The 26,857-nt window shown below is 48.1% G+C and overlaps 1 protein-coding gene across 7 annotated transcripts in view; it reads left to right on the forward strand.

Moving 5' to 3' along the window:
• Positions 1-26,857, forward strand: part of DAPK1 (death associated protein kinase 1) — a 214,640-nt gene that overhangs the window by 102,919 nt on the left and 84,864 nt on the right. For all 7 annotated transcript variants that reach the window (XM_054502604.2, XM_063650249.1, XM_054502603.2 and 4 more), the window contains exon 3: positions 4,423-4,644. In XM_054502604.2, the coding sequence (XP_054358579.1) occupies positions 4,423-4,644 (222 nt within the window). The remainder of the gene's footprint in view (positions 1-4,422; positions 4,645-26,857) is intronic.

Consider the following 26,857-nt stretch of genomic DNA (forward strand, 5'->3'; position numbering starts at 1 on the left):
CAAGGCTGCAGTGAGCTGTGATTGCATCACCACACTACAGCCTGCGCGGCAGAGTGAGACCCTGTCTCAAGAAAAGAAAAAAAAATTATTAAGTAGGTGAATTCACCAGTACAAAATCCATTAATAATAAGGATCACTTGTACTGCTTTATCAAAATTAAATGTCATAGCATGCAAAGAATTTCTCTTTTCCAGTAAAGAGCTACCTTCCCCCATCCATTGAACAGCCCTAGCTTTATTAATGGTAATTAATTAATAATGCAGCCATCCGTATCGTTGTTAATTACTGACTGGCCTCAGTGCACTGGTGTGAGGAGGGGGCAGAAGGGACAAGCGCCCCTAGCGTGGTTACGGCAGTGGCCTTGCTGCTTTGTGTGCAGTCGCTTTGCTCCCTGGTCTGTCTGGCTCGCCCTTGAAGCTGGATCACGGTATTCCTCTGGGGGCACACGATTTAGGAATCCTCACCAGAAGAGTAAACACACAAGCTGTTTTTTTAAGTTGTTGTTCTCTTTGGGGAGGCAGAGGATGGGTGAAGAGGAACTGTCCCCCAAAAGGAGTCCTGATCCAGGGTGGAAAGTGGGTCCAGGCCCAGCTTCCCAGGAAGGAAGGGATCAGAGCAACAATTCACCAACAGTCCAACTCGAATTAGACCTCACAAAGCAAACTACTCTGATTAGGGAAGAGTTGCTCCTCCAGGAGTCTGTCCTCACAGTTTGCTGGCTGCCTGAGGAGACTGTGCTATGGAAATGCCCGATAGGCTTACCCTTCACACACAAAGGCTCCCAAAGGCCCCCAGGTGGGCCTGGCTGCTGGCACTTTGGCTCAGCTTGTGACTCTGAGCTCCCAAGGCCAGGGCCAGCCTGCCTGAGCAGTTATAAGTGGCAACACACCCTCTGGGTAGGGACAGGCAGCAAAAGGAGGAAGGGAGTGAGGATTTAGCAATAGTCGTACACATCGTTAGCACAGTACAGCCCTGTCATGGGCTTTTTTTTTTTTTTTTTTGTCCTTTGAGGGCTTTTTTCTCTCTGGCAGTCATGAGAGGTAGGTACTTGGGGGGTAATACTGCATCACTGTGAGACTGAGGCAACAGTGTGCTGATGAAAATAACTCCAGTTGTCGCAGATTAATAATAGCTAACAGTTACTGAAGACTCCCTACGGTTAGGTGCTGTCCTAAACACTTCATGCACTCATTTCATCCTACTCCCTACAAGACAGGCACTTATGCCCACTCTACAGATAAGAAAACTGAGGCCTAGAGTGGCTAAGTCCTAAATAAACCTTGGGTTACACAGCTGGCTCCTAGCCGCTACACAATTCTGTTGAACTATAATGCAGAACCCTTTGTCTAACTCCTCGGGTTCTCAGGGTTATAGATTCAGGCGTCAGCTGCAGCATATGTGCGTTGTGCATGGACTACATGAAGTAGGTCTGCACCCAGGGCCTCTGGAGATGTGAAGATGAGCCTGGCAGCCCTTCGTCCCCCAGGCATTGGCAGTCTGGGAGGGTGGGAAAGGCAAGAATGGGCAGAAAACAGCAGGTGCCCCTGAGGGGTACGGGGGGCTCTTTCGACTCAGGGATATGGCAGATTGGAGGAAAGGGAATAGATTGTTAGAGGTGTCAGGGAAGAATAGGGAATGGTATCTTAAAAGAGGTGACATTGCAGTAGGTCTAGAACAAGTTTCTCAAGCTCATTCTAGACCCTCATTTTACTCTCTGCAGTCAGGGTTAGCCAGTACCCCAGCATCCACACAGAACCTTCCTACCCACCAGCTCTTATCCCCTCCTCACCAACCAGCACTTTTCGTGTGGGGACCCTGCAGTGTGAGTGAGGGATCCATTGTCAGGTGACAGAGTCCATTCCCCAGGTTTGGCTGTAAACGAAGGCGCCACAGTTCACCCAGGCATGAGCACACATGACATTCAGCACCTGCCTTCATCCTGCCGTCAGGGCTAACCTGCCTTTACTTACCATCTTCCCATAAATAAAATGGAGAAACTTCCAATATAGAACATTTGGAGGTGAAAATGCACATGGAAGAGTCTTTGTATCTAGGCTTGCATTGAAATTCTCTGTGACTCTCCTGCCAGAAAGATTTTCTTTTTTCTTTTTTTTTTCTTTTTCCCCCGAGACAGAGTCTTGCTCTGTCACCCAGGCTGGAGTGCAGTGGCACAATCTCGGCTCACTGCAAGCTCCACCTCCCAGGTTCAAGCAATTCTCCTGCCTCAGCCTCCTGAGTAGCTGAGATTACAGGCACGCGCCACCACACCTGGCTAAGTTTTGTATTTTTAGTAGAGACGGGGTTTCACCATGTTGGCCAGGCTGGTCTCGAACTCCTGACCTCATGATCCACCCACCTCAGCCTCCCAAAGTGGTTTTTCTTTCTCTGTCTCTCTGTTTTTTTTTTCTCTCTCTCTCTCTCGGCTTTTTAGTTTTGAATTTTAAAGCACCATGATTGAAACTACTGAGTCTGCCTTGAGTTGTTAAGTCTCTGAGACAAGTTGCTATGGCCATGTGTGAGGTATGAATGGGCCCAGCCTCTGGAACTATCAGCTTACTTGTTGGTTGGCTGGGCTGGGCTGGGCCTCCCTATTCTGGATCCTTTTGAATCTGCCTGGTGGGGACACAATAACATCTTTGTAAGGAGGGGCCTGGACTCTAAAGGAAGCAGCTGACTGTGTTTTGAATTCAAGCTCTTTTCCCTCTTCTCTCCATATGCCCCATCGCTGCCACCCTCCGCCCCACAATAGAGGGAAGGTTTTTACTCCTCAGAGAAATTGGATTTTGGTTGTAATAAAGTCATTACATAGACCCCGTAACTGTTTAAGGTAGCGAGTTTACAGGCAGTCGGTGCTGGCATTCCAGTGTGATTTATTCTTCAGCTTCTCAGCTATTCTGCTGCAGGGGGAAAGCGGGTATTAACAACCTGTCATGCAAAAAATTTGACACGGCTATAAAGATAATCCTTCTCTCTGTGTTTCTTCTTCGCTGGCCTCCTACTGCTAAAGTAAATGAGTAATGTTTTAAAGTATCTATTCTTTAACATCAAAATATTATCCTTAATTTGCTTTTCTCTCTGGCTTTTGTCTTCATGTGAGGATAAAGCCAGCTAAAAATACCTGTGATAATTCTTTACATAGCAGTTATCCAGCAGGTACCAAGAAACATACAGATCCTGTGGTGGGTGAATCGGCCCTTCCTTGGGCACTAGGGAAGAACGAAGGGCACCAGCATGGGTCCAGGAGGGTCTTTCCGTTGTGCTCCACTGACTATCAGGGGGGCCTGTGTACCTCTCACTGTCTCACCCACTTACTGCCTACCCCTTATTATTTTGAGTCAAGTTCTGTTATTACAGTCTTTAATACATGGGAAAGGGAATCTGGTTATTTGCTGTGGCGTTTAAGGTGCTTTCCTCTGCAAGAAGTAGAAAACCCATCAAACTGACTTGAGCCATAAAAGGAATTTATTGGCTTATGTCGCTGAAACATCACAGGCAGATGGTTTCAGGCCAGGGCTGATCCAGCGACTCCATGGTGTCACTGCAGACCTGGTTTCTTTCCTTTTACTGGCTCTGCTTCTGCAGTGGTTGTCTTCAGACTAAGAGTGGCTCTCCTCATGGTCCCAAGATAGTTGGCAGCGGCTTTGGGGGGGGTTCTGTCACACTCAAAACAAAAGAGTCTCAGAAAGCCTGTGTCTCTGCATCCTCTGAAGGGTCTTACTTGGCATTGTGGTCAGGAGAATGGAGTGGACTGATTGGCTCAGCCTAGGTCACATGATCCGTATTTACAGTTGGGGGTGGAATCAGCTTCCCCAGAACCACAAAGATCCCTGGGTAGAAATACCTTGAGAAGGGAGGAGAGGGGAGATAATGCTGGAGAAGTGACCAACAAATATTTGGTACATATGACTTATCAGTTGCTTAATTGTGAACAAAATAATAGACCTTCTTCTGTTTTGTGTATTTAAATTGGTTAATATTGGTGCCAGAAATATGTCGTTGAAGGCAGGACTTCATATATATTTTTTTTACCGATTCCCTGGTCTCAATCCCTTGTTTTTCAGGCTCAGAGACTAGACGTGCAGGAAAAGAGTTTGCTGGAAGTGAGGTCAGATCACAGAGCTCCTTGCTGCTGTCCCAGGACTTGAAGTGGGAGGGAGGAGGAGAGGACAGAAATGGAGACATGATCACTCTTTCAATAAAATATACTTTAAAAGTTTATATTCCTTGCAGCATTGTTTATAAAGAAACAGGCTTAGTGTAACTGAATGATGATAAGAAACATCCCTACCTAATTTGTTACTTTCCACAATTGGAACTTTCCTATTCACAGTTCTCTTGTCCCCCTCTGCACCATGTCATGTCCTCACTCAAATCCTGTTTTTTTTAATGAACGATAAAGAATCCTCCATCTTCTCTTTTCAGTGGACAGTTTGCGGTTGTGAAGAAATGTCGTGAGAAAAGCACCGGCCTCCAGTATGCTGCCAAATTCATCAAGAAAAGGAGGACTAAGTCCAGCCGGCGGGGTGTGAGCCGTGAGGACATCGAGCGGGAAGTCAGCATCCTGAAGGAGATCCAGCACCCCAATGTCATCACCCTGCACGAGGTCTATGAGAACAAGACGGACGTCATTCTGATCTTGGAACTGTGAGTGCCGCCTGGGCCAGGCTGGGGAGAGGGTGTGGTGGGCGTCAGCTGGCATCTTCGTTCCAGCTGGACCACACCACAGCGAGCCCAAGAGAGGGATCAGGAATTGGTTCTGCTGTATGAGGTGTGTGAGAACAATGCCGTGCTGCCTGACCTGAAACCCAGCTGCAGGGATCTAGAACAAACTCTAAAGAGCAGCTCCCATCACTGTGGTTTCACCCAGTTTGCGAGAGGGTCTCCCAGTCTTGTGGTTCACCACTTTCTGGGGTTCATCTTTGTCATGAGCACATCTGTTTTCTGAGTTTCCTGTTAAGCTTCAAACATATGTCCTTCTCCCCTCTCACTCTATTCCTGTCCTCTCTGTTTTTCTGCCTTTCTTCCTCTGTTCTCTTTATCTCTTCCCCCCATCTCTTCCCCCTCCCTCTATCTTAAATGCATGAACCCCATTTTTATCTGTTAATTCCATCAACACTAATTATATGAATGGGTAAAATTGAGCCAGAATCACTCAAAAAGGACTTGTTTTTAAAGCAAGTTGCTGATTTTCTCAGGCAAGCCATGCCCATCGGATGTTATTATGGGAAACTGATTGCGGTGGGTTATTCTGTGGCGTTTCTCACCTCCCTCTCCCACCCCTCCGGTCCCCAGCTTCCTGCATGCTGTGCTGAGTGGGGCCCCACTCCCTGTGGCTGAGTCCAGCAGCACATGCTGTTGAGAGAGAACAGGAAGCCAGCTTGGGGCGCACATCTGCTCTGTCTCCGGGCTTTTGGGATGGAGGCAAGATGTGAGTGCCTTGAGGGAGGAGGGACGGATGGAACCAAAGAAGATTTGAGAACAAACCAATCCTCAGTGGCTCATAGTGATGACAGGCTCCATCCATTGAATTCAGCCTCTTGAATTCAGATTTGCCCTTTTGCCCATCCAATAGTCCCCTTCTTTGCGATCCAACGGCCTCCTTCTTTGCGGATACCTTAGGGGTAAGAAGAGATTTTCAAGACCAGAGGAGAAGGTTGGCAGAGCTGCCAGGCTGGCTCCCAGGCGCCACCCTGCAGGTACCTCAACTTTGCAATCCCAGGTGCCTGCGGTCCCCACAGCATCTCGTCTCATCACTGGGATTTGAGCACATTTCTTTATGGGTCTCAGCTACAAATTTCTTAACCATAAAATGGGGTTAATAATATCTCAGATGGTTTATGAGGAGATAAATGAGATAAGAATTTTTAAATACCTAACACTGTGCTGGTTTGTAGATGAGATTAATATGCTCCCTCCCTCCCTTCCTTCCTCTCTCTCTCCCTTCCTTCCTCCCTCTGTTTCTCCCTCCCTCCCTCTCTCCTTCCTTCTTTCCTTCCTTCCTTCCTTCCTCCCTCCCTCCCTCTCTCCCTCCGTCCATCTCCCCTTCCTTCCTTCCTCCCTCCCTCTCTCTCTCCCTCCCTCTTTCTCTCCCTCCCTCCTTCTTTCCCTCCCTCCCTCCCTCCTTCTTTCCCTCCCTCCCTCTCTCCTTCCTTCCTCCCTCTCTCTCTCCCTCCCTCCCTCTCTCCTTCCTTCCTTCCTCCCTCCCTCCCTCCCTTCCTCCCTTCCTCCCTCCCTCCCTCCCTTCCTCCCTTCCTCCCTTCCTCCCTCCTTTTTCTCCTTCCCTCCCTTCCTCTCTCCTTCCTTCCTCCCTTCCTCCCCACTTCCAAATCAGCAGTTCTCAATCTTGGCACAAGTGACATTTTGGACTGAATCACTCTTCCTTCAGGCTGTCCTAAACATTGTAGAATGTTTAGCAGCATCTCTGGCTTCTACCTACTGGATTCCAGTAGCACTCTTCCCCCATGTTATGACAACTAAAAATATATCCAGACATTGCCACATGTACCCTGGGGGCAAAATCTCCTGCTTCCCCCGTACCCTCCCACCCTCGCAACTGAGAACTCTGGCTTTAAAGGAACAACAGAGCTTTAAGGGGCCAGGAGATTAAGGACTTGCTTAGGGTACAACAGAGGAAAAGGGACAAATCATGGTGTAATCCTCACTGTGGATTTATGTGGCTCCTGGGAGGCAGCAGCCTAGAGTGAAGATGGGGGCTGGGGAACCAGACAGAACTGGGATCAAAATCCAGGGCAAATCCTTTCTTGTCTTTAAGCCTACATTTCCCGCCTTAAGACAGTGAATACAAAGTGCCTGGAAAAAGAAACATAACAAATCACAACTATTCTGCCTTTTCAAATAATTCCCAGGTTGTGCCCAGTGACTCAAGAATGCCACTTATCCTCATTTCATACTAAAATATTTGAGCGATGCCTATGAGTCACTGCCCCCTTGTGCCTCTCTGCGTGTACATATTGTGCATTCAACTTCTATTGTCTGACCCCAATTCATAGATAGTTCCCATTAGGTGCATTTACTCTGTGCCTAAATTGGGTGGCATACAATTATTTTTTTACCATTTGATTATGTAAAAATTTTATTTATAATACAGCAAATATAGTGTTGGAGGAGGGTTGTGTCATTCTATGAAAGTTAACACATGTAAATCATGTAACCAGCACTCTAATTGGGACTCAGAACAGTTCCCATACCCCTAAATACTCCAGTACCCCTTGTATTAATACTACCTCTTCACGCCTGCCCTCTACTGCCTAACCCCTGGCAAGCCCTGAGCTGGTCTTCATCACTGTTTGTATTAGTCCATTCTCACACTGCTATAAAGGCAGACCTGAGACTGGGTAATTTATGAAGAAAAGAGATTTAATTGACTCATGGTTCTGCAGGCTGTACAGGAAGCATGGCTGGGGAGGCCTCAGGAAACTTACAATGATGGCAGAAGGTAAAGGGGAAGCAAGAGCCATCCTCACATGGCCGGCAGGAGGAAGAGAGAGAGAAGGGGGAAGTGCTACACACTTTCAGACAAGTCTCCTGAGAACTCTATCAGGAGATCAGCAAGGGGGAAGTTCACCCCCATGATTCATTCACCTCCCAGTAGGCCCCTCTTCCAACATTGGGAATTATAATCCAACATGAGATTTGGGTGGAGTCACAAAGCCAAACCGTATCACTACTGTTTTGTCATTTTGAAAATGTCCAGTGAATAGAATCATACAGTATACAAGTGTTTGAAACTAGCTTCTTTCACTCAGCATAATGCATTGGAGATTTGTGCATGAAGAGTGAGTCCGTTTTTATTACTGAGTAGTATTTCATTGTATGGATTTTTTATAATCCATTCACCCATTTGGGTTGTTTCTGGTATTTGATAATTATGAGTAAAACTGCTACAAACATTTGCACACAGACTTGTGTGTGGGCATAGGTTTTTATTTCTCTTCAGTAAATACCTAGAGATCTTGGGATTTCTGGATCGTATAGTAAATATATGTTCAACTTTATGAGAAACTGCCAAGCTGTCTTCTAAAGTGAGCATACTGTTTTACAGTCCCTGCAGCAATGGATGAGAATTCCAGTTGCTCCACCAGTGGGGCTCTGTACTGTTTTTCAACTGTAGGCTTTCTAATAGTTGCATCTTGGCATACAGCTTTACATTGTTAACGGCATGATGACCCAAAATGAAAGCTGAGCGATCTCACTAGGAACAGCTTTTAGATGGAGTGAGCGGGAGGGCCCTTAGGAGCTGGCTACTTCCTTCACAGGGCTAGACAGGTCCCTGGTTATTTGCTCTTCATAAATTCTAGTGTCCCCTGGGAGCTGACTGTTTTTGCCTCTTCACCACCCAGGCATCTGAGGGATTGTGATGGTTACCTTCATGTGTCAACTTGACTGGACCATGAGGAGCCCAGATATTTGGTCAGAGCCTGTGAGGTTGTTTTTGGGGTGAGATCAGCATTTTAATCAGTAGACTGAATAAAGCAGAACACATTCGGGAATGTGGGTGGCTCCGTCAATCAGCGGGAGGTCCGAATAGAACAAAAAGGCTGACCCTTAAGTAGGAGACCATTTTTCCTGCCTAATGTGGCTTTGAACTGGGACACCGGCTTTTCCTTGCCTTTGGACTTAAACTGAAGCATCAGCTCTTCCTGCGTCTTGAGCCTGATGGCTTGGGCTGGAACTACACCATCAGCTCTACTGAGTTGCCAGCTTGCCGACTCACCTTGCAGATTTGGGGACCTGCCAGCTTCCATAATAATGTGAGCAAATTCCTATACATGCATATGATGCGTAGGATGCATATGCACGGTACGATGCGTGTTTCTCTGGAGAACCTTGATAATACAGTGGCACTAAGTACCTAAGAACAGAAAGAGCACCCTTACTATTATCTTGGAAGTCTGTCCCATTTTTTATACATTTACGTTACCTTGAAGAGGTGTGTTATAATTTTTTTTCCTTTTGCTGTACTTGTTTTGGAGGTTATGTTTTATAATTTTTAATAGACTATTGAAAATATTAAATCTGTCCAGGAGAAACAGTCATCTTTGCCTTTGAGAAAATTATCATCCTAAATTCTAATGTCTTTAACAGAAGCTTTAGTCATCAGTGACAGATTCCATTTCCACTTTTCTTTCTTAAGAATGCTGAAGTACAGTGGTGGTTAAGGAGAGAATCAAAATGAAGAACTTGTCAGAATATAACCCCATGAGGTAATAGTGGCTGTTTGTCTGAATCTTCTGGCTCAGTAATTTTTGAGTGGATGTAGTGTTTGGATTTACTGCTTTGACATGAAGTCCACGGCAAGTCGAACTTCCTCTGAGGGTTAGTGATGAAGCGGGTCCCCTTGTTGAAGACTTGTGCCTGTCTCTACCTTATACATGTGAGTTTTGTCCTCCAGACTCCATGCCCATCCTTCCCACTGAAATAAACATCCCGAACTATCCCTTCACTTGGTATTTCATGAACCACTGCCGCTGACCCAAAAAGGGATCTTTTCTGTCCTTTGTACTGAAACTATTTGGGATCTTCATTAATGGTGCAGTTGTCAAATCCCAGTCCAGGATCTGCCCTTTACCATTTTTGCAAGCCTGAAAGTCGCTTTAAAGTCATGTGTTTTTCCCCCACTTGCTTCACTAGAGAATCATTTCACAGAGGATCTGTCATTGCAGCTCAGCATAGCATATACCTGAAGGAGGCAAATGTGATTTCTTAAAATCACGATTTCGGATTTCATGTCCTCCACGTCCCATTGTTCTCTAATGAAGTCGTGCCGATACCAAAATTTCTTCTTACTGTGTTGCAGCTCACCCACACATCGTCACACAGGCAAGCCACTACAAAACTTTTATCTTCAGTGCTTGAATCGTTTCATAACTTGCCTTGTTATCTGGTGAAGGGCGAAGCCAAACTCACAGAACTTAAAGTCGATGCTATTTCTAAAGTGTGTGGCATTGTTCAGCAGCAGCCCTGGCTTCTAGCTTTCCATTCCTAAACTTGCTGCTCAGAAACAGCTAAGTATTTTGGTCTGTGGATAGTTATGCATTTTTCTGTCTAGCTATTGTCTGCCCAGCCATTGTTCAAACCCAAGTGCCCTTAGGGGCTAGGCATACAATGTAACTGAGGATGGTTGGCCTCCATGAAGCCTCAGTGTCAGGGATGCACCAGCCATGGAGACTGTGGCCCACTGGAGCCCTGAGGCCCCACCCCGAAGGGACAACCACCAATCAGTTGATTGTTCTTGTGTGTAATTTTGGATTCAGTGTTGTCAGCTCTTCCAGTTTTTTCAGGAAAAGTCTGTAATCTAGATTTTTAATATTGGCAGTCAGTTCATAGTATTCACGAACAGACAAAATAAAACATCTGAAGATTGTGTGTCTTGCACAGACTTCCAAATTCTAGCCTGTTTTATGTAAGCGATAGGTTGATCACTACTATAGGAGAAGTAACATGAGAAAGACTGCCTCAAAGGGTTAGTGATTCTATGGGAAGGGCAAGATGCACACTTAGCATTATAAAATGATTTTTTTTAAAAATATACAGTTTAAAACAGTGGCTCTTAAACTTTAGCATGCATCAGAATTGCCTGAAGCGCTTGTTTGACTATTTGGCAAGCTTCCAGAGTTTTGTATTCAGTGGGTTTGGGGTGGGACCTAGGCGTTTGCATTTTTATTTAATTTTATTTTTCGTAGCGATGGGGTGTCCCTATGTTACCCACGCTGGCCTCAAGCTCCTGCACACTCAAGTGCTTCTCCTGCCTCAGCCTCCTGAGTAGGTGGGACTGGGGTGTGAGCCACTGGGCCCAGCTCAGAATTGACTTTTTGGTTTTTTTCTTGAGACGGTCTCATTCTGTCACCCAGGCTGGAATGCAGTGGTACAATCATAGCTCACTGCAGCCTTGAACTCCTAGGCTCGAGTGATTCTCCCACTTCTGCCTCCTGAGTAGCTGGGATTACAGGTGTGTGGCCACCACGCTCAGCTATTTTTTATTTTTTGTAGCTTCAGTGTCATTTTGTTGCCCAGGCTGGTCTCGACCTCCTGGGCTTATGCAGTCCTCTCACCCTGTCCTCCAAAGTTGCTGGAATTAACAGTTGTGAGCCACAGCGCCCAGCCAGAATTTCAATTTTTTCTTTTTTCCTAGCCTTGAAAGCCAGAATTTCCATTTTTAACAGATTCCCGGGTGATGCGGATGCTGCTGGTCTGGGTTCATCTTTTGAGAGGCTGTGCTCCCCAAAAAGGATATGTTGAAGTGCTATGTCCCTGTCTTAGTTCATTTTGGGTTTTGCAATAACAAGACCACAGACTGGGTAATTTATAGAGAAAATAAGTTTATGTCTTACCGTGCTGGAGGCAGGAAGTCCATTTTGCTGCATGTGATGTGCGTCTTCTTACTGTCATAACATGGCAAAAGGCATCGCATGGCAAGAGAGGGCAAGAGCCAACTCCCAGGAGCCCTTTTTTAAAGGTACTAAACCGACCCATGAAGGTGGAGGAGCCCTTATGGCCTAAATTGCTTCTTAAAGTCCCTACCTCTCAACACTCTTAAAATGGCAATTAAATCTCAACTTGAGTTTTGGAGAGGACAAACATTCAAACCATAGCACCATAGTATCTCGGAACATGACCTTTTTGGATATGAGATTGTTTTAGATGTAATTAGTTAAGATGAGGTCATACTGGAGTAGCAGAGAGTACGTAATCTGATAGGACTGGTGTCCTTATAAGAAGGCCCTGTGGAGACAGAGGAATGGAGTGAAGCATCTATAAGCCAAGGAACCTGCCAGAAACTAGGACAGAGGCATGGAGCAGATTCATCCTCAGATCCCTTAGAAGGACCAGCCCTGCCAACATACTGAGTCAGGACTGCCAGCCCCCAAAACTATGTGATAACAAGTTGTTGTTTTAAACCATCCCATTTGTGGTTCTTTGTTAGGGCAGGCCTAGGAAACTAACACAGAGGCACCAGTTGACAGAAACTAGATTTCCTGGACTGGGAGCTTACTCGCATGTTAATCTAAAATTCTATAAGCAAGTTAGAAAAAAAAACAAAACATAATGCCTAATTATGGTAATGCCATCAGGTAACTGCAAAATGATGCAATATGTACATCTTACTCCCTGCAGATAGCCTGAGTAGAGAAGGATTGGAGAGGGGGTAGGGGTTTGGAGTCTAACATAAGATAAGGAAGAAATGGACATCACCAGGTTCTGGGCTGCTTCAGGATGGTCACCCGAGTAGCTCTGGATCACATGTCTGAAAGGTTACCATGTTAAGAATTATAAAGTAAAAGTGCTAAGATGGCCAAGTAAGTATTGGCGTAGTGGATTGTTCCAGAGAAATCAAGCCAGTTTGGTTCTCCAATCCTAAATGTCTCCCCTTATTTGTTCTGCTTCCATTTCGAAGCACATCTTTAAAACAGAGTAACCCCATTTAGCTTTCTCTCTCTTTCTTTGTGACAGGAAATTCCATTTAATTAGTGCAGTCTGCTATGGTTGTAGCCAAGTGCAGGGCGTGGAGTGAATAATGCATTTTTTATATTTAAAAAGGTAAATTTTACTGATTTTTTAAATCATGGTAAAACAACATACAATTTACCATCTTAACCATTTTTAAGTGCACAGTACAGCAGTGTTAATTCTATGCATATTGTTGTACAACAGATTTCTAGAACCTTTTCGTCTTGCAAAACTGAAATGCTGTGCCTATTGAACAACTCTTCTTTTTAGCTCTGTGTTTTACTTTGGCTAAGTTAATAATTTCTGGAATTCAGTTTGCCCATCACAAACAACTGCTAAGTTGTATTCAAACATTTGTGCAATATTAGGTCGCTTTATGTAGGATCACGGTTCAGTTGGCTCACTCTCTTTCATAACCAAACAGAGTTGCAAAATAATCAGAATACAAATACAACTTTGTTTTTCATTGTATGTCAGCATGGTGCATGTATGTAGACGAACACATGGTGCCTTGGTCAGCAAGATCAGAATCGCAAGAGCCTTTCAAGAAACACAATGCAGTGATTAAAGTGATAGTTTCAAAGGATCTTAAAAGTGGCAAAAATTGTGCAGAGCTGAATGTGGTGGTCGGGACTTAGGGAAGCTGATAAATGGGGTGTGTGGCGCAGAGCCCTTCAGTCTCCCTGTCTCTGCTTCTCTCTGGACGCTCCCGAACCACAATGGCACACACTCAGACTTCCTCAATGCCTTCTTTTGCTGCCACATTTGTTCTCTCTTTTCTGAGCTTGAGCCAGCTCTTTTGACTTTTTGAACTTTTGTCTTTTTTCACAAAGGTAATTTCAAGAGCTCTTGTGGGTTCCACTTCTGGCATCCCGCTCCTCAGATATCTACTATTAGGCAAGAGCAGAGAAGTAAAGTGCATTTGGCAGCAGTCTCTGCCTTTCAAAGCAGAGCTAAATCATGTAAAATAGGTTATTTTCCATCCAGGCATTCTCTTGAGAAAGAAAACCCTGTGTGTGTCTTCCCCCACACTCTCACTTCTTGCCAGTTCAGTTGAAAAGTGTTCCCTTAATGTTATTAAATAGGTATTTTCACACACTGAAGTGGATTATTTGATTTCTGCATGGTCTTAAGAAAAACTGAGACAATGGGAGTCTTACAAACAAACCCCATGTGGTATCTGTGTGAGCTCATAGACCTGTAGTTTTTAGGATATAGTCATAACTTTAGTATCTGCCATGATGTTCTCTATGCTGAATACATGAGCTATAAGTAATATTTGGAATCTCTGCTTATCGCCAAGAAAGACCCATGATCGTGGTTAAAGTTTGGGAAACTGAGGCAATGCTGCTTAGTCACAGCTCCAGGCAGGTGACTATTCTTAGACTCCTTCCCAGGGACCGGACTCTTCTGCACCACTCTCTGGGGTGGTGCAGGTCCTGCAAATTGTTCATACTTCCTCTTAGAAACTCTCCCTGATCTCATATCTTCTTCCTGTTTTGGCCAACCACTTCCCCAACCTGCACATCAAGCGGGTGTAATGGAAGAGAACTTTGTGGAATTGTGGCTTTAGCTGTCCGCTCACGTGTACTGGTTTTGCCTCTTGCCCAGTTCCCTCTCTTCGCTGCTCCAGTATCTTCCCCATCCTTGTCGTGGGCTCCCTGGCACTGTGACTGCCGCCATCCTGGCCGGGCAGCTGCCTCTCTCCACCCAGAGCCAAGTCCCTTCCAGGCCCTGGGACTGCCCATTTGGTGGTCAGGCTCCACTCAAACCTTCCGTTTGGCTTTCCTCCACTCTGGTCATACGGAGTCCACATCCTGGTCTTGCTGTGCCCAGAATTCTGGGATGGTGACTGGAGTGAAGGTTGGAGACAGGCAGCCAGGGATGGTTCGTCTCCAGCTGGTGCTCCAAAACAGAGAGCACCTAGGCGGCAGGTCATGGGAGTATTGCCTTACTAGATCAGTATCTGCAAGCAGGTCAGTGACAGTCTTCCCAGGACGTCCTTGAGCCCTTCAGAGCATCCCCTTCTGCCTCATGTCCTTGCAAAATGTGGTTTAACAAGCAAATACTTCCAAGAACAACCTCATACTGCTTTTTTCTCCTAATTTGTATTTCCAGATAACCAAGTATTACCTCACCTTCTTCTATTTAACAACTCTTTTTTTCCCTGTGTGTAACTTGTTTTTAATATTGTCAAAATTACTGCGATGCAAATGAGGAACATCAGGGCTCCAGCGGGACCCCTGGGAATATGTGGTTGTTCCGTGTTGAAATGTCAGTTTCATTTCCAGCCTCTGAATGAAGGCAGTGACCGAGCATGGCTACCGTGAGATGCAAACACTATTCAGTTAACAGAGTTACATAGAAATGGGCTCAAGGACCTGGTCTTCCCTGGATGACAGAAATGTCATTGATGTTTCCCCTAATATTTTGATAGGAAAATTCAAGTAGAGTTGATTATTTCAAAAATGTAGGGTAGAACGTTCACTACTTTTAAGGCACTTGCACTTAGGCATGGGTCTTCCCAAACTGCCTGAAGAGAGGATATGGTTAAACGACTGAGTGGCTTTCCTTGGAGGAAAGGGGAAACTGCACTTCACTTTACCTTTCTGAGTCAGCCACAGTGGCCGCCTCCCTGAAATGATCTCATTTAATCCTTGTGTGCAACTCCAGGAGAATGGTGTTACCACCCTGCAGATAAGGAACTCTGTGCCCCCTCTGTCCACATATAGGTCACAGGAGCGGGTAGAGAGATGCTTATTCTCAGACAGTAGCCTCTTGGGGAGGGGATTCTTTCGTTTGAGTTTTCCAAGCCCTAGGATTCCGCTAAGCCACTGTAGGATTTTGCCTGCAAGGCCCCATTGTTTGTAGGCTGGTTGGCCAGCTTTGCTCTTCCTTCTTGAGAGTGACTCTCACATTCCAGTGGTTCTGGAGACACATTTGCTCCTCCTCCATTTGAAAGCAGTGATTTAGAAGCTTTTGAAAGCCAACCTGGCCTCCCAGGACCCCTCACCTTTCTGCTTCCTTCTCTAGCGCGGCTGCATTGTTCTTGCCCCTCATTTCTTAGCATTTCCATGAAGTTGGGGGTGGGCAGAAGATGTTCTAGTTTTCCAGTGGGATTGCTGAAGCCCAGGAGTGGGATGGCTTTGTGGGGGCTCTGGTGTGATAGTGGCATGTGCCTATATGCCCCTTGGATATGTTTCTTTGAGGGCAAGACTACATCCTACTGTGGCACCCACAGCACTTAAGACTGCGCTTGGCCCAATACATGGATGTCAAGTCCAGATAGAGCAGGAAGAACAGCAGGATCTGAAAAAGAGTCACGTGTGGCTCAAGAACCAGTTAGTTGATCAGGGAGAAGGACAGTTTTGGGGGGAAACATTGATTTACTTGCGTGAGCTTCAGAAAACTCTTGACTGAGTTTCCTAAAGAGCAAAGTACCCCATCCTCTTGAGTATCAGGATTTGGGTCAGTCTGGGTCCTACCAGGAAGCAGATGACCCATACAAACAGGGAAATTTGAGACTTAACAAACATGTGTGCAAGGTTTAGAGAACATGGAGCTCTGAAAATGGAGCTGTCATTACCCTTGGGCCTGAAAAGTAAAACGGGAGTGGTGTGAGGACCCTGGAATGGATAACTTCCTGGAGAGCACTGCATAACACAAGCTGAGCCTCAGTAGAGGGCCTCAGCCAAATCCACGGCCACGTGGCTGGAAACTATCTCCTTTTCTGTGGGGCTACCTGTTGGCCAAACCAAACTAGTGTCCTGTTTTCTTTTTTTTTTTTTTTTTTATTTATGAAGTATTTATTGATCATTCTTGGGTGTTTCTCGGAGAGGGGGATATGGCAGGGTTATAGGATAATAGTGGAGAGAAGGTCAGCAGATAAACACATGAACAAAGGTCTCTGGTTTTCCTAGGCAGAGGTCCCTGCGGCCTTCTGCAGTGTTTGTGCCCCTGGGTACTTGAGATTAGGGAGTGGTGATGACTCTTAAAAGAGCATGCTGCCTTCAAGCATCTGTTTAACAAAGCACATCTTGCACCGCCCTTAATCCATTTAACCCCGAGTTGACACAGCACATGTTTCAGAGAGCAGGGGGCTGGGGGAAAGGCCATAGATCAACAGCATCCCAAGGCAGAAGAATTTCTCCTAGTCAGAACAAAATGGAGTCTCCTATGCCCACCTCTTTCTACACAGACACAGCAACAATCTGATCTCTCCTTCCTTTCCCCACACTTCCCCTCCTTCTTTTCAACAAAACCGCCATCGTCCTCATGGCCCGCTCCCGATGGTCGCTGTCTCTTCGGAGCTGTTGGGTACACCTCCCAGACGGGGCGGCGGGGCAGAGGCTCTCCTCACCTCCCAGACAGGGCGGCCGGGCAGAGGCGCTCCTCACTTCCCAGACGGGGCCGCTGGGCAGAGGCGCTCCTCACTTCCCAGATGGGGTGGCGGCCGGGCAGAGGCGCTCCTCACTTCCCAGACGCGGCAGCCGGGCAGAGGCGCTCCTCACCTCCCAGACGGGGTGGCCAGGCGGAGGCGCTCCTCACTTCCCATACCGGGTGGCGGCCGGGCAGAGACGCTCCTCACTTCCCAGACGGGGTGGCGGCCGGGCAGAGGTGCTCCTCACTTCCCAGACGGGGCGGCCGGGCAGAGGCGCTCCTCACCTCCCAGACGGGGTGGCCAGGCGGAGGCGCTCCTCACTTCCCATACCGGGTGGCAGCCGGGCAGAGGCGCTCCTCACCTCCCAGACGGGGCGGCCGGGCAGAGGCGCTCCTCATCTCTCAGACGGGGCGGCCGGGCAGAGGTGCTCCTCATTTCCTCCCAGACGGGGTGGCAGCCGGGTAGAGGCGCTCCTCACCTCCCAGACGGGGCGGCCGGGCAGAGGCACTCCTCACCTCCCAGACAGGGTGGCCAGGCAGAGGCGCTCCTCACTTCCCATACGGGGTGGCGGCCGGGCAGAGGCGCTCCTCACTTCCCAGATGGGGCAGCCGGGCAGAGGCGCTCCTCACTTCCCATACGGGGTGGCGGCCGGGCAGAGGCGCTCCTCACCTCCCAGATGGGGCAGCCGGGCAGAGGCGCTCCTCACTTCCTCCCAGACGGGGTGGCGGCCAGGCAGAGGCGCTCCTCACCTCCCAGACGGGGCGGCCGGGCAGAGGTGCTCCTCATCTCCCAGACGGGGCAGCCGGGCAGAGGCGCTCCTCACTTCCTCCCAGACGGGGTGGCAGCCGGGCAGAGGCGCTCCTCACTTCCCAGATGGGGCAGCCGGGCAGAGGCGCTCCTCACTTCCTCCCAGACGGGGTGGTGGCCAGGCAGAGGCGCTCCTCACCTCCCAGACGGGGCAGCCAGGCAGAGACGCTCCTCATCTCCCAGACGGGGCGGCCGGGCAGAGGCACTCCTCACCTCCCAGACGGGGCAGCCGGGCAGAGGCGCTCCTCACTTCCCAGACGTTGGGCGACTGGGCAGAGGCACTCCTCACTTCCCAGACGATGGGCGGCCGGGCAGAGACGTTCCTCACTTCCTATATGGGATCGCGGCCGGGCAGAGGCGCTCCTCACTTCCCAGATGGGGCGGCCAGGCAGAGGGGCTCCTCACATCCCAGACGATGGGCGGCCAGGCAGAGACGCTCCTCACTTCCTAGACAGGGTGGCGGCGGGGCAGAGGCTGTAATCTTAGCACTTTAAGAGGCCAAGGCAGGAGGCTGGTAGGTGGAGGTTGTAGCGAGCGGAGATCACGCCATTGCACTCCAGCCTGAGCACCATTGAGCATTGAGTGAGCGAGACTCCGTTTGCAATCCCAGCACCTCGGGAGGCCGAGGCAGGCAGATCACTCGAGGCCAGGAGCTGGAGACCAGCCCGGTCAACACGGCGAAACCCGGTCTCCACCAAAAATACAAAAACCATTCAGGCGTAGCGGCGCGCACCTACAATCCCAGACACTCGGCAGGCCGAGGCAGGAGAGTCACAGGAGCCCGAGGCAGGGAGGTTGCAGCGAGCCGAGATCACGGCAGTACAGTCCAGCTTCGGCAACAGAGGGAGACCGAAAAAAGAAGGAGAGGGAGACCAAAGAAAGGGGAGAGGGAGACGGAGAGGGAGATGGAGGGGGAGACCGGAGAGGGAGAGGGAGCTAGTGTCCTGTTTTCAAGGGAAACTTTTGATTCAGTCTCTGTGAGCAGCCTCCCTAAACCCAGAAGTGGATGTAGGAGATTGGAGCATAGATCTGGAGAGGCAGGGAGAAAGTAACCTCGCTCCGGGTTCAAAGAGGTTTGTCTTGGTTCTCTAGTCCAGTTGACGCCTCAGTCCTGATGCTGTAGCTAAGGAATTACAACCCAAACTTCCCGGTGTCCCCCCTCCCACAATGGCATCCTTCCACTGAAAAATGCACAATTTGTCACTGCATAGTTAGGGTCCATTTGATCTCATGCCGTCTTTTCTCAAAGACTCTGTGCCCATCAGAAATTCTTTAAAAGGGAGTACATTTTTTGGAAGCATGATCCCCTTTTGTTTTTCCTATTTTCTACTTCCTTATTGGAATGGGGATGTAGAGACATGGAGGGTGAGGGTCAGAAGTCTTGGCTCTTTGGCAGATGATAGCTTTCCATTGCCAGGGCCACCGCCTAGCAGGAAAGCTCAACACCACCTGCCTCTTCTACCCCTTGGGTGCCACATCCATCTCAGAAGGGTTGTGAGTGGTCTTGGTGCTCCTTGGCATCCATGTTTATAATGGATGCAATGGGAAGGGTTTTCCTGGAGACAGGACGCAATCTATACTCGCTCCCTTCTCTTCCTTGACTGTCATTCCCTCTTCAGATCACTTTCATCTACCTTCCATTTCTACTCTGCCACTGAAAGGGTGCTGCCAAAACTTTCTGATATTTATTGCAAAATGTATTAATTTGTATGCAGCCCGTGATACTCAATTGTCACCTCCTAGTAAGTTGGTAATCCCTACAGATGTATCTCTAGGTCTCTCTGGAGCCCTACAGTTGCTTCTCCAGTGGCCTACTCGACATTTCCACCCAGATGGGTCTCCCCAGGTACCTCAACTTCACGTGTCTTAAACTGGACTCATAGCATTCCCTCCATAGTCCCTGCTCCCCTCTGCTTCTCTAGCTCAGTACCTGGCACCTGCATCTTCCTGGTTGCTCAGACTGGGAAGCTTGGAGCTCTCCTTGCCTCATTCTTCTCCCCCATTCTCCACTGTGCCACACATCTAGTCTTCCGTGACGTCCTGCAGGCTCTGCCGCTGAAAGAGCTTCTGAGTCTCACCTTATTACCATTCTCTTACTTTGGCCCTGGCCCAGAATCTCAAGAATTCTTCCTGAATTATTACAGCATCCTCTAGTTTCTCTCCTGTTGAGCTCACCCCTGGATTCATTACAAAACAGCTGCTTCTTTTGCTGAAGAATCTTTGGTGAATGGCACATGAATAGATGCTCAATATTATTAGTCAGTAGGATCTATAACTCGGAAGCACTGTGAGATGGCGCTTCACACCCACTAGGATGGCTCTAATCAAAAATACAGGCACTCTCAAGTGTCGGTGGGATGTGGAGAAATTGTAATGCTCAAACAGTGCTGGTGAGAATGTAAATTGTTCCAGCCACTTTGGGAAACAGTTTGTCTGTTCCTCAAAATGTTAAACATAGTTTCCATAGGACTCAGCATTTCCACTCCTCAGACTGTACCCAAGAGACATGAAAATATATTTCCACATGAAAACTTACACATGAAAGTGGCAGAAGTGTTATTCATACTAGCCAAAAAGTGGAAACTAACCAAATGTCCCTCAGCTAGTGAACAAAATATGGTATGTCCATACAATGGGCTGTTGCTTGGCAAGGAAAATAAGTGCGTGTGACAACATGGATGAACCTTGAAAACATGCTAAGTGAAAGAGGCCAGACCCAATAGACCACCCACCCTATGGTTTTATTGTCTTGAACTGTCCAGAGTAGGCACATCTGTGGAGACAGAAAGTAGCTGCGTGGCTGCCGAGGGCAGGTGGGAGTGTGGTGGGAAAGTGGGGTGGCTACTCATGGACACAGGGCTTCTCTTGGGGGTGATAATGTTCTAAAATTAGATTGTGGGGATGGTTGCATAACCCTGAAAACACTAAAACCCAGTGAGTGGTACACTTTAAAAGAGTGAATTGTATGGCGTGTGAATTATATATCAAGAAAGATTTAATCTTGGATGGCCCCTCCTGCCCGCTGAACGAGGTCCATGATTGGTAGAGTGGTGCAGAGCCTTTGAACCTGTGTCCAGGCCCCTCCCCATATCCATCCATGCCTCTTCCACCCCACTTTGCCTCTGGCCTGATGCTCCACCCACAGAGAATGTCTTGCCATTGCCAGATCACACCTGTTCCCCTGTAGAACTCCTACTCATCCATCAAAACCCAGCTCACATGTCACCCTCTCTGGATTTCCTGCCCACTCCAGTTAGGTTTAATTGTTTTTGTACTTGTGTTTTCCTCACTTTTTAGGCGTGTGTCGGTTATAGGACATACTGTACTGTATTTTAAACATTTATGTGTCTCTCCTGCAGTGGACTATGAGCTTCCTGAATTTTACTGATTTGTTTTTCTATGCCAAGCTTGTAGGAGAGGACATACATGCTAGCGCACTGTCAGTGCCCAGTGAAAGTGGTCAAAGTTGAATTCTGTCGGGGAGACTGGCTGGGAGACAACAGTAAGGACGCTGAGGAACTGCAATGAGGAGCTTTTTCATGGCAAGGACACTGGGGTGAAGAGAGGAAACAGAGCCACAGGCACTGCTTCCCAAAGGCTCTGCCTTGCACGTGACCTGCCATACTCTAAGTAGTCCTCTCTCATGAGAACAGGGCAGTTTGTCAGCAGAGTTGATTTCCACCCTGGGCCTGAGAGGATTGAGACGCAGGACCATGTGTTTGAGCTGGATGCATGGGATGGAAATGAGCCCATTGGAAGGACAGTCGATGGGACTCCACGGGACAGGCATTGAGAACCTATTATATGGCTGGCATTGTTATGCTAGAGGCCAATGACAGTCAGAGGTGGGCGGTTGAAAATAATGCTGCTGATTGTCATTGTCATCTGGTAGAGTTATGCCCATCACGTAACAGGTGCCAGTGCATATTTCTGCAAAGAAGGAAAGAAAGCCGATGAGCTCTTCAGAAGATGAGCTATTCAGACAATCCTAAGTCTCCTTTATCCATTACAGCGTCTTCCATGGCACCCACCCCGCTCTTACTCTGGCATGCATGGGCCCAGACAGACGATGCTGTTGAAAATGAGATCCAAACCTCATCTGCTCTCCTTAGAGGCCTCTGGTGGAGGCAGATCTCTGCTCTCAGCCCCTACTTCCAGCAGAGCGGGGTTTCAGGCCACCAGCTCCCTGCCCCTCTCCCCAGGTGGGCGGTGGAGCCCCTCTGCTCATGCCCCTCCTTGGTCTCTGATTCCCTCTCCTCTCAGGGCCAGGTTTTTTAGAGCTCAAAGAGGGAAACTGGGATAGAAAACATGTGACAGCCTTACCACCTGCTGAGTGAATTCCAGCTCTTTCCCCTTTTCCGTTGCTTCCTCCTCCTCAAACCCTTCTTCCCCCTCCTCACACTAACGGAAAATTGTGGCTCTCCACGTCTCAAGGTGGCTAAAGAACAGGCAGCACATCCTTCGGATCAGCTGTGTGCCTCTGATGGGCTGGTGGTCCTCTGTCCTGGGATTTCCAGGTCATGAAAGGGCAGGGAGAATTAAGCCCAGTCAAGGAGGAGGAAGAGAAGGAGTAGGGGGAGGGGGAGGGAGAGGAGAGGAGGAGGGGGAGGAGGACCGGGAGGAGGACAGGGAGGAGGAGGAGGACTGGGAGTAGGACAGGCAGGAGGAGGACCGGGAGGAGGAGGAGGAGGACTGAGAGTAGGACAGGCAGGAGGAGGACCGGGAGGAGGACAGGGAGGAGGAGGAGGAGGACTGGGAGGAGGACAGGGAGGAGGAGGAGGATTGAGAGTAGGACAGGGAGGAGGAGGAGGAGGACTGAGAGTAGGACAGGGAGGAGGAGGACCAGGAGGAGGACAGGGAGGAGGAGGAGGAGGAGGAGGTGGTGGTGGTCTGTGTTTCCCTGGATAATAGCCTTCCCTTGTTTTCAACTAGCCCAGTCAGATTGATTTTGGAAAAAAAAACCCATCTATGGCTCTCCCTGCTTGGTTTACTCAGGCCGGCCTTTTGTTCCAGCGCCAGTTATAATTACCCGGGCTGAAGAGATGCCTGGCAGCCCCTGCTTTTCCATTTGCCCCCCTTTTGATTGGCCTAATTATTTCTGTGGGTCTCCAAAGCCTGGGCTGAAGCCATTAAAGCAACCAGAGACTTGGCATGTGCTGCGGCCACTCTGGCTGTTAAGTGTCTTGTTTCTCTGTGTCTGAGCACTTTCTTTAGTTCCAGCCCGGGAATCTCCATGTGCCCACTGGAGGATGGAGCTATAGTTTGTCTGTCAGGCACTTTCCTCTCTACCCTCCCTCCTCCAAGTATATACCTACACCACCTAGTCCAGATTTCCTCCATTCCTGTAGCCATCTGCAGTAAGCATTTCTGCATCTCCCAGCCTCCCTGACCTTCCCAGGGAGGAAACAGTCTTCATCGTCTTCCTTGTGTGTATCACTCCCATCGTTGGTGTGCCATTTTCTGAGTATTTTCCAGACACTGTGTTTCTCTTGAAATCTAGAGCTCAGGGTGGTCTGTGGTCTTCAGTTCTATGGATGTTGAACATTAGGGGGTCTGCCTCTTGCTTTGGGTTTGAAATCAATTGCATTCCTGATGCAGGCAGCTAAGGATCCACTCTGACTCTGGGCTTTTTTCTCTCATGCTAACAGTTTCTCATCTGAGTTCGTTTTTAACTTCACCTGAAGTGGACACTGTTGAGCACCCCTCTCTACCCTCTCCTGCCTGTTAGAACTGTGGCCTGGTTGACTCTAGACCCTCAAGCTCTCATCACCAATCCAACAGTCCACAGTTCCCCCACATCCACACTGGGCTCGATAGAGCCTCGGCAACATCAGAGCCCTTTTTCATATATTACCACCTCTCTCCAAGGGCATCCTTTGGGCCCATGGAATGACTTGGGATGCACATTGAGCCACCATTCTAGAATGGCTTTCATGCTTGCTGCCTTGCACTTTTTTTTTTTTTTTATTTCTCTGAGTTGATGGCCTCCACCATTTTCATTTCTAAAAGGTCTCTGGGAACTTTAACAAATTCTGATTTCATCTCTTTGGAGTATTTTTATGGTACCTCCCCCATCCATTTCTCTTTCCCATGCCCCCTCGCTCCCTATCCCCTGTGGAAACAAAAATGCAAGCAGAGAATCAGAAGCTGAGCCAATGCCCAATGTTGGGGTAGGAGGCTGTGGTTTCTGTGAATCCTTCGTAGGTGTGACAACCTCCTACACCAGACACCCTGCAGGGTGTGAGTGTCACCCTGCTGCCTGAGCAGCAGGCTCCGGTACCTCACAAAACAGCACTAAAGGTTGTCTTCTCCTGAAAGTTGTCTCTTACAAACCAAGTCTCTGAACCAAGAGCACATTTTCAAGAACTCCAGTCATTTTGATGTATTCAATGGGTAGAGGGAAGGTAGATTCTCTTTCCTGAAAGGGGAAGAGAGAAATAAAAAGATTGTTTTTGGTTTGTTGGCTTGTTTTATAAATGCCTCCTTATATTCCACATAATGCTTCCTCAATTTAAGAAAAAAAGAGGCCGGGCGCTGTGGCTCACGCCTGTAATCCTAGCACTTTGGGAGGCCGAGGCAGGATTCTCTGAGCTCAGGAGTTCGAGAACAGCCTGGGCAACACCGTGAAACCCCATCTCTACTAAAATACAAAAAATTAGCCGGGCGTGGTGGGGTGCACCTGTAGTCCCAGCTACTTGGGAGGTCGAGGCAAGAGCATTGCTAGAACCCGGGAGGCGGAGGTTGCAGTGACCCAAGATTGCACCACTGCACCCCAGCCTGGGTGGCAGAGTGAGACTCCGTCTCTAAAAAAATAAATAAATAAATAATAAGGACTTTTTAAAAATTCCACATCAAGCTGAGAACTGCAGCCTTCTGTTTGAAAATCCGCGCCTCAGCAAACTGCCACTCGATCATTTGGCCCTGAATTTGAGCATGCCATCATTTGAGTCAGTGGGTTGGGTAATCACACAAGTGGCCCACTAGGACTTGAAAGCACAATTGTTTATTATGCTGTGCTGGTAATGACTTCCACCTTCTTAACAGCTGAGTAGAGTGGTCTGGCCCCATATCCTCCTGGGCCTGCTAGTATTAATAAATCATGGTGCATTTTCTTTTCACCAATCCAGCATTCTGTTTCCATCTTGGATGCTGAAAGAAAGTCATGGTTTTGCTTTTTTCACTTATGAATGAAAGTGATTACATTAAACATCTTCCTTTTCCACACAGGCTGGACCTTAATGCAGCTTCACAGATTAGTCTTTCATGCCTATGGAAGACCACATTTTTGAGGCTAGAGACCTTTTGGGGATCCCAAAGTATTTCCAAATGTGGATCTTTCTTTTCTTGGCACAGTTGGCAGAGCTAACAGGTTTGGTCCGTCATGCACGAGGCATACATCCCTGAAACATAAGGTTTTCTGTGCTGGTAGTGACAGTCTGTACCCGTCATCAAGCAGGACACAAAGGAAATGGAATAAAATTGCCTGTTAGTTTTAGGAGACATTGGGGACCGGGTGCAGTGGTGACGCTATGGGCTGGAGGGTGCGTTGGGAGTGGAGGTGTAAGACAAGATGGTCTTTATGAAAGGTTCTGGGTTCCTGAGAGGAAGGGATTGTGCCGGGGATTGAGCTGACATTTCCTGCACAAGGACTGTGTGCCATGCTCTTGCTCATAAGTGCCTTTCATTTGATCTCATTTAATGTAGAGACCGTGAAAAAACATCCACCTCTGTAGAAAGCTGGTCCTGAGGAGCAAAACCCCTCAGATAGGAGGTAACACTTTGTTCCTGGACTGGGAGGGGAACTCAAGCAGCTTTATTTTTTCTGAATACTGATAATTGCCATTCACTGAGCACTTTTTATATGCCGGGTGTATTATATACATCGTGTCATTTAATCCTCACAAAAGCCCAAGGAGGCAGGGTTCTGAGATTCTATTGCTACAAAAGAAAGCACTCCAAAGCTTCTTGATGTGAAGTAGCAACAGTCATTTGTTTTGATCACAAATCTGAAATTAGGACAAGGCTCAGCAGGGACACCTTTTCTCTACTCGTTATAGCCACAGCTGGAGCAGATGCCTGGGGCTAGAGGATTCCCTACTTAGATGGCCTCTGACATGCTGCAGATCACTCAGAGGGGACCCCCTTCCAAGATGTCCTCTCACATGACTGACAAGGTAGTGCTGGCTGTCAGCTGTGAGTTCAGTCAGGGCTATTGGTTCCACTCCACCTGTGCTCCTCCACAGTGCTAGTTGGGCTCTCCCACAGCATGGCAGCTGAGACCTAAGGGCAGGTCCTCCAAAACAGGACATGGAAGTTGACAGTCTCTTAAGACCTGGGCCTGGAAACTGGCACAGCATCACTTCTTTCAGATTCTATTGGTCGAGCAGGCACAGAGCTTGCTCAGATTCAAGGCAATGCAGCAAAAGAGACCACAGCTCTCAATGGGTAGTGCCAAAGGGTTTGTGGCCATCTTTATTCTACCAGAGGTGCAGAAAGGTTAAGTGTCTTCCCCTGGATTACTCAGCCAGCAAGTGGACAGGACCCCATCCCCTGATTTCTTCCAGATCCTGAGTTAGCCAGAGCACCTGACCGACCTCGGGTCAGCTTTCTGTGTCCATTTTTCGCCATCAACTGTACCTGTAGCATCGATGCCCACCACAGCTCCAGAGGCTCAGTGAAGCAGATTCTATAAGCATTCCTAAATCACCTTTATTTGGAATTGACTTTAAGAGCAACAATGGCAGGACCCTAGGCTTGGGAAGAAAACACCCAGGGAGCATATGATAACCATCTTCGGATGTGGGAGGGTGACTGTGCAGGCCACAGCGTGGCTGGCGTTCTGTGACCTCCATTGTTCTTGAGTAGTTGACAAACTACAGCCGGTGGGCCCGAGACCATCACTTGCACATGTGTAGTCCTTAAGAAGAAAATGAAAATGTTTTTACATTTTCAAATGGTGGAAGAATGAAAGCAAAATAGAATACATAGCAGAGTTGAACAGATGCAAGAGAGTGTATGGCCCAGCAAGCCTCTCACAGAAACAGTTTGTTAATCGCTGTCCCAGAAGGCAGAACCAGCACCTATGTGACCAGAGGTAGATCTCGGGTCGCTATAGGAATGAATTTTCTAACTAGAGTTGTCCATCAGCAGGAACAGCAGCTTTCAGCTGAAGGCCATGCAGGCAGATGCTGTGCCTTGGAC

This window comes from Pongo pygmaeus, chromosome 13 (assembly GCF_028885625.2).
Source record: "Pongo pygmaeus isolate AG05252 chromosome 13, NHGRI_mPonPyg2-v2.0_pri, whole genome shotgun sequence".
NCBI classification, from domain to species: Eukaryota; Metazoa; Chordata; class Mammalia; order Primates; family Hominidae; genus Pongo; species Pongo pygmaeus.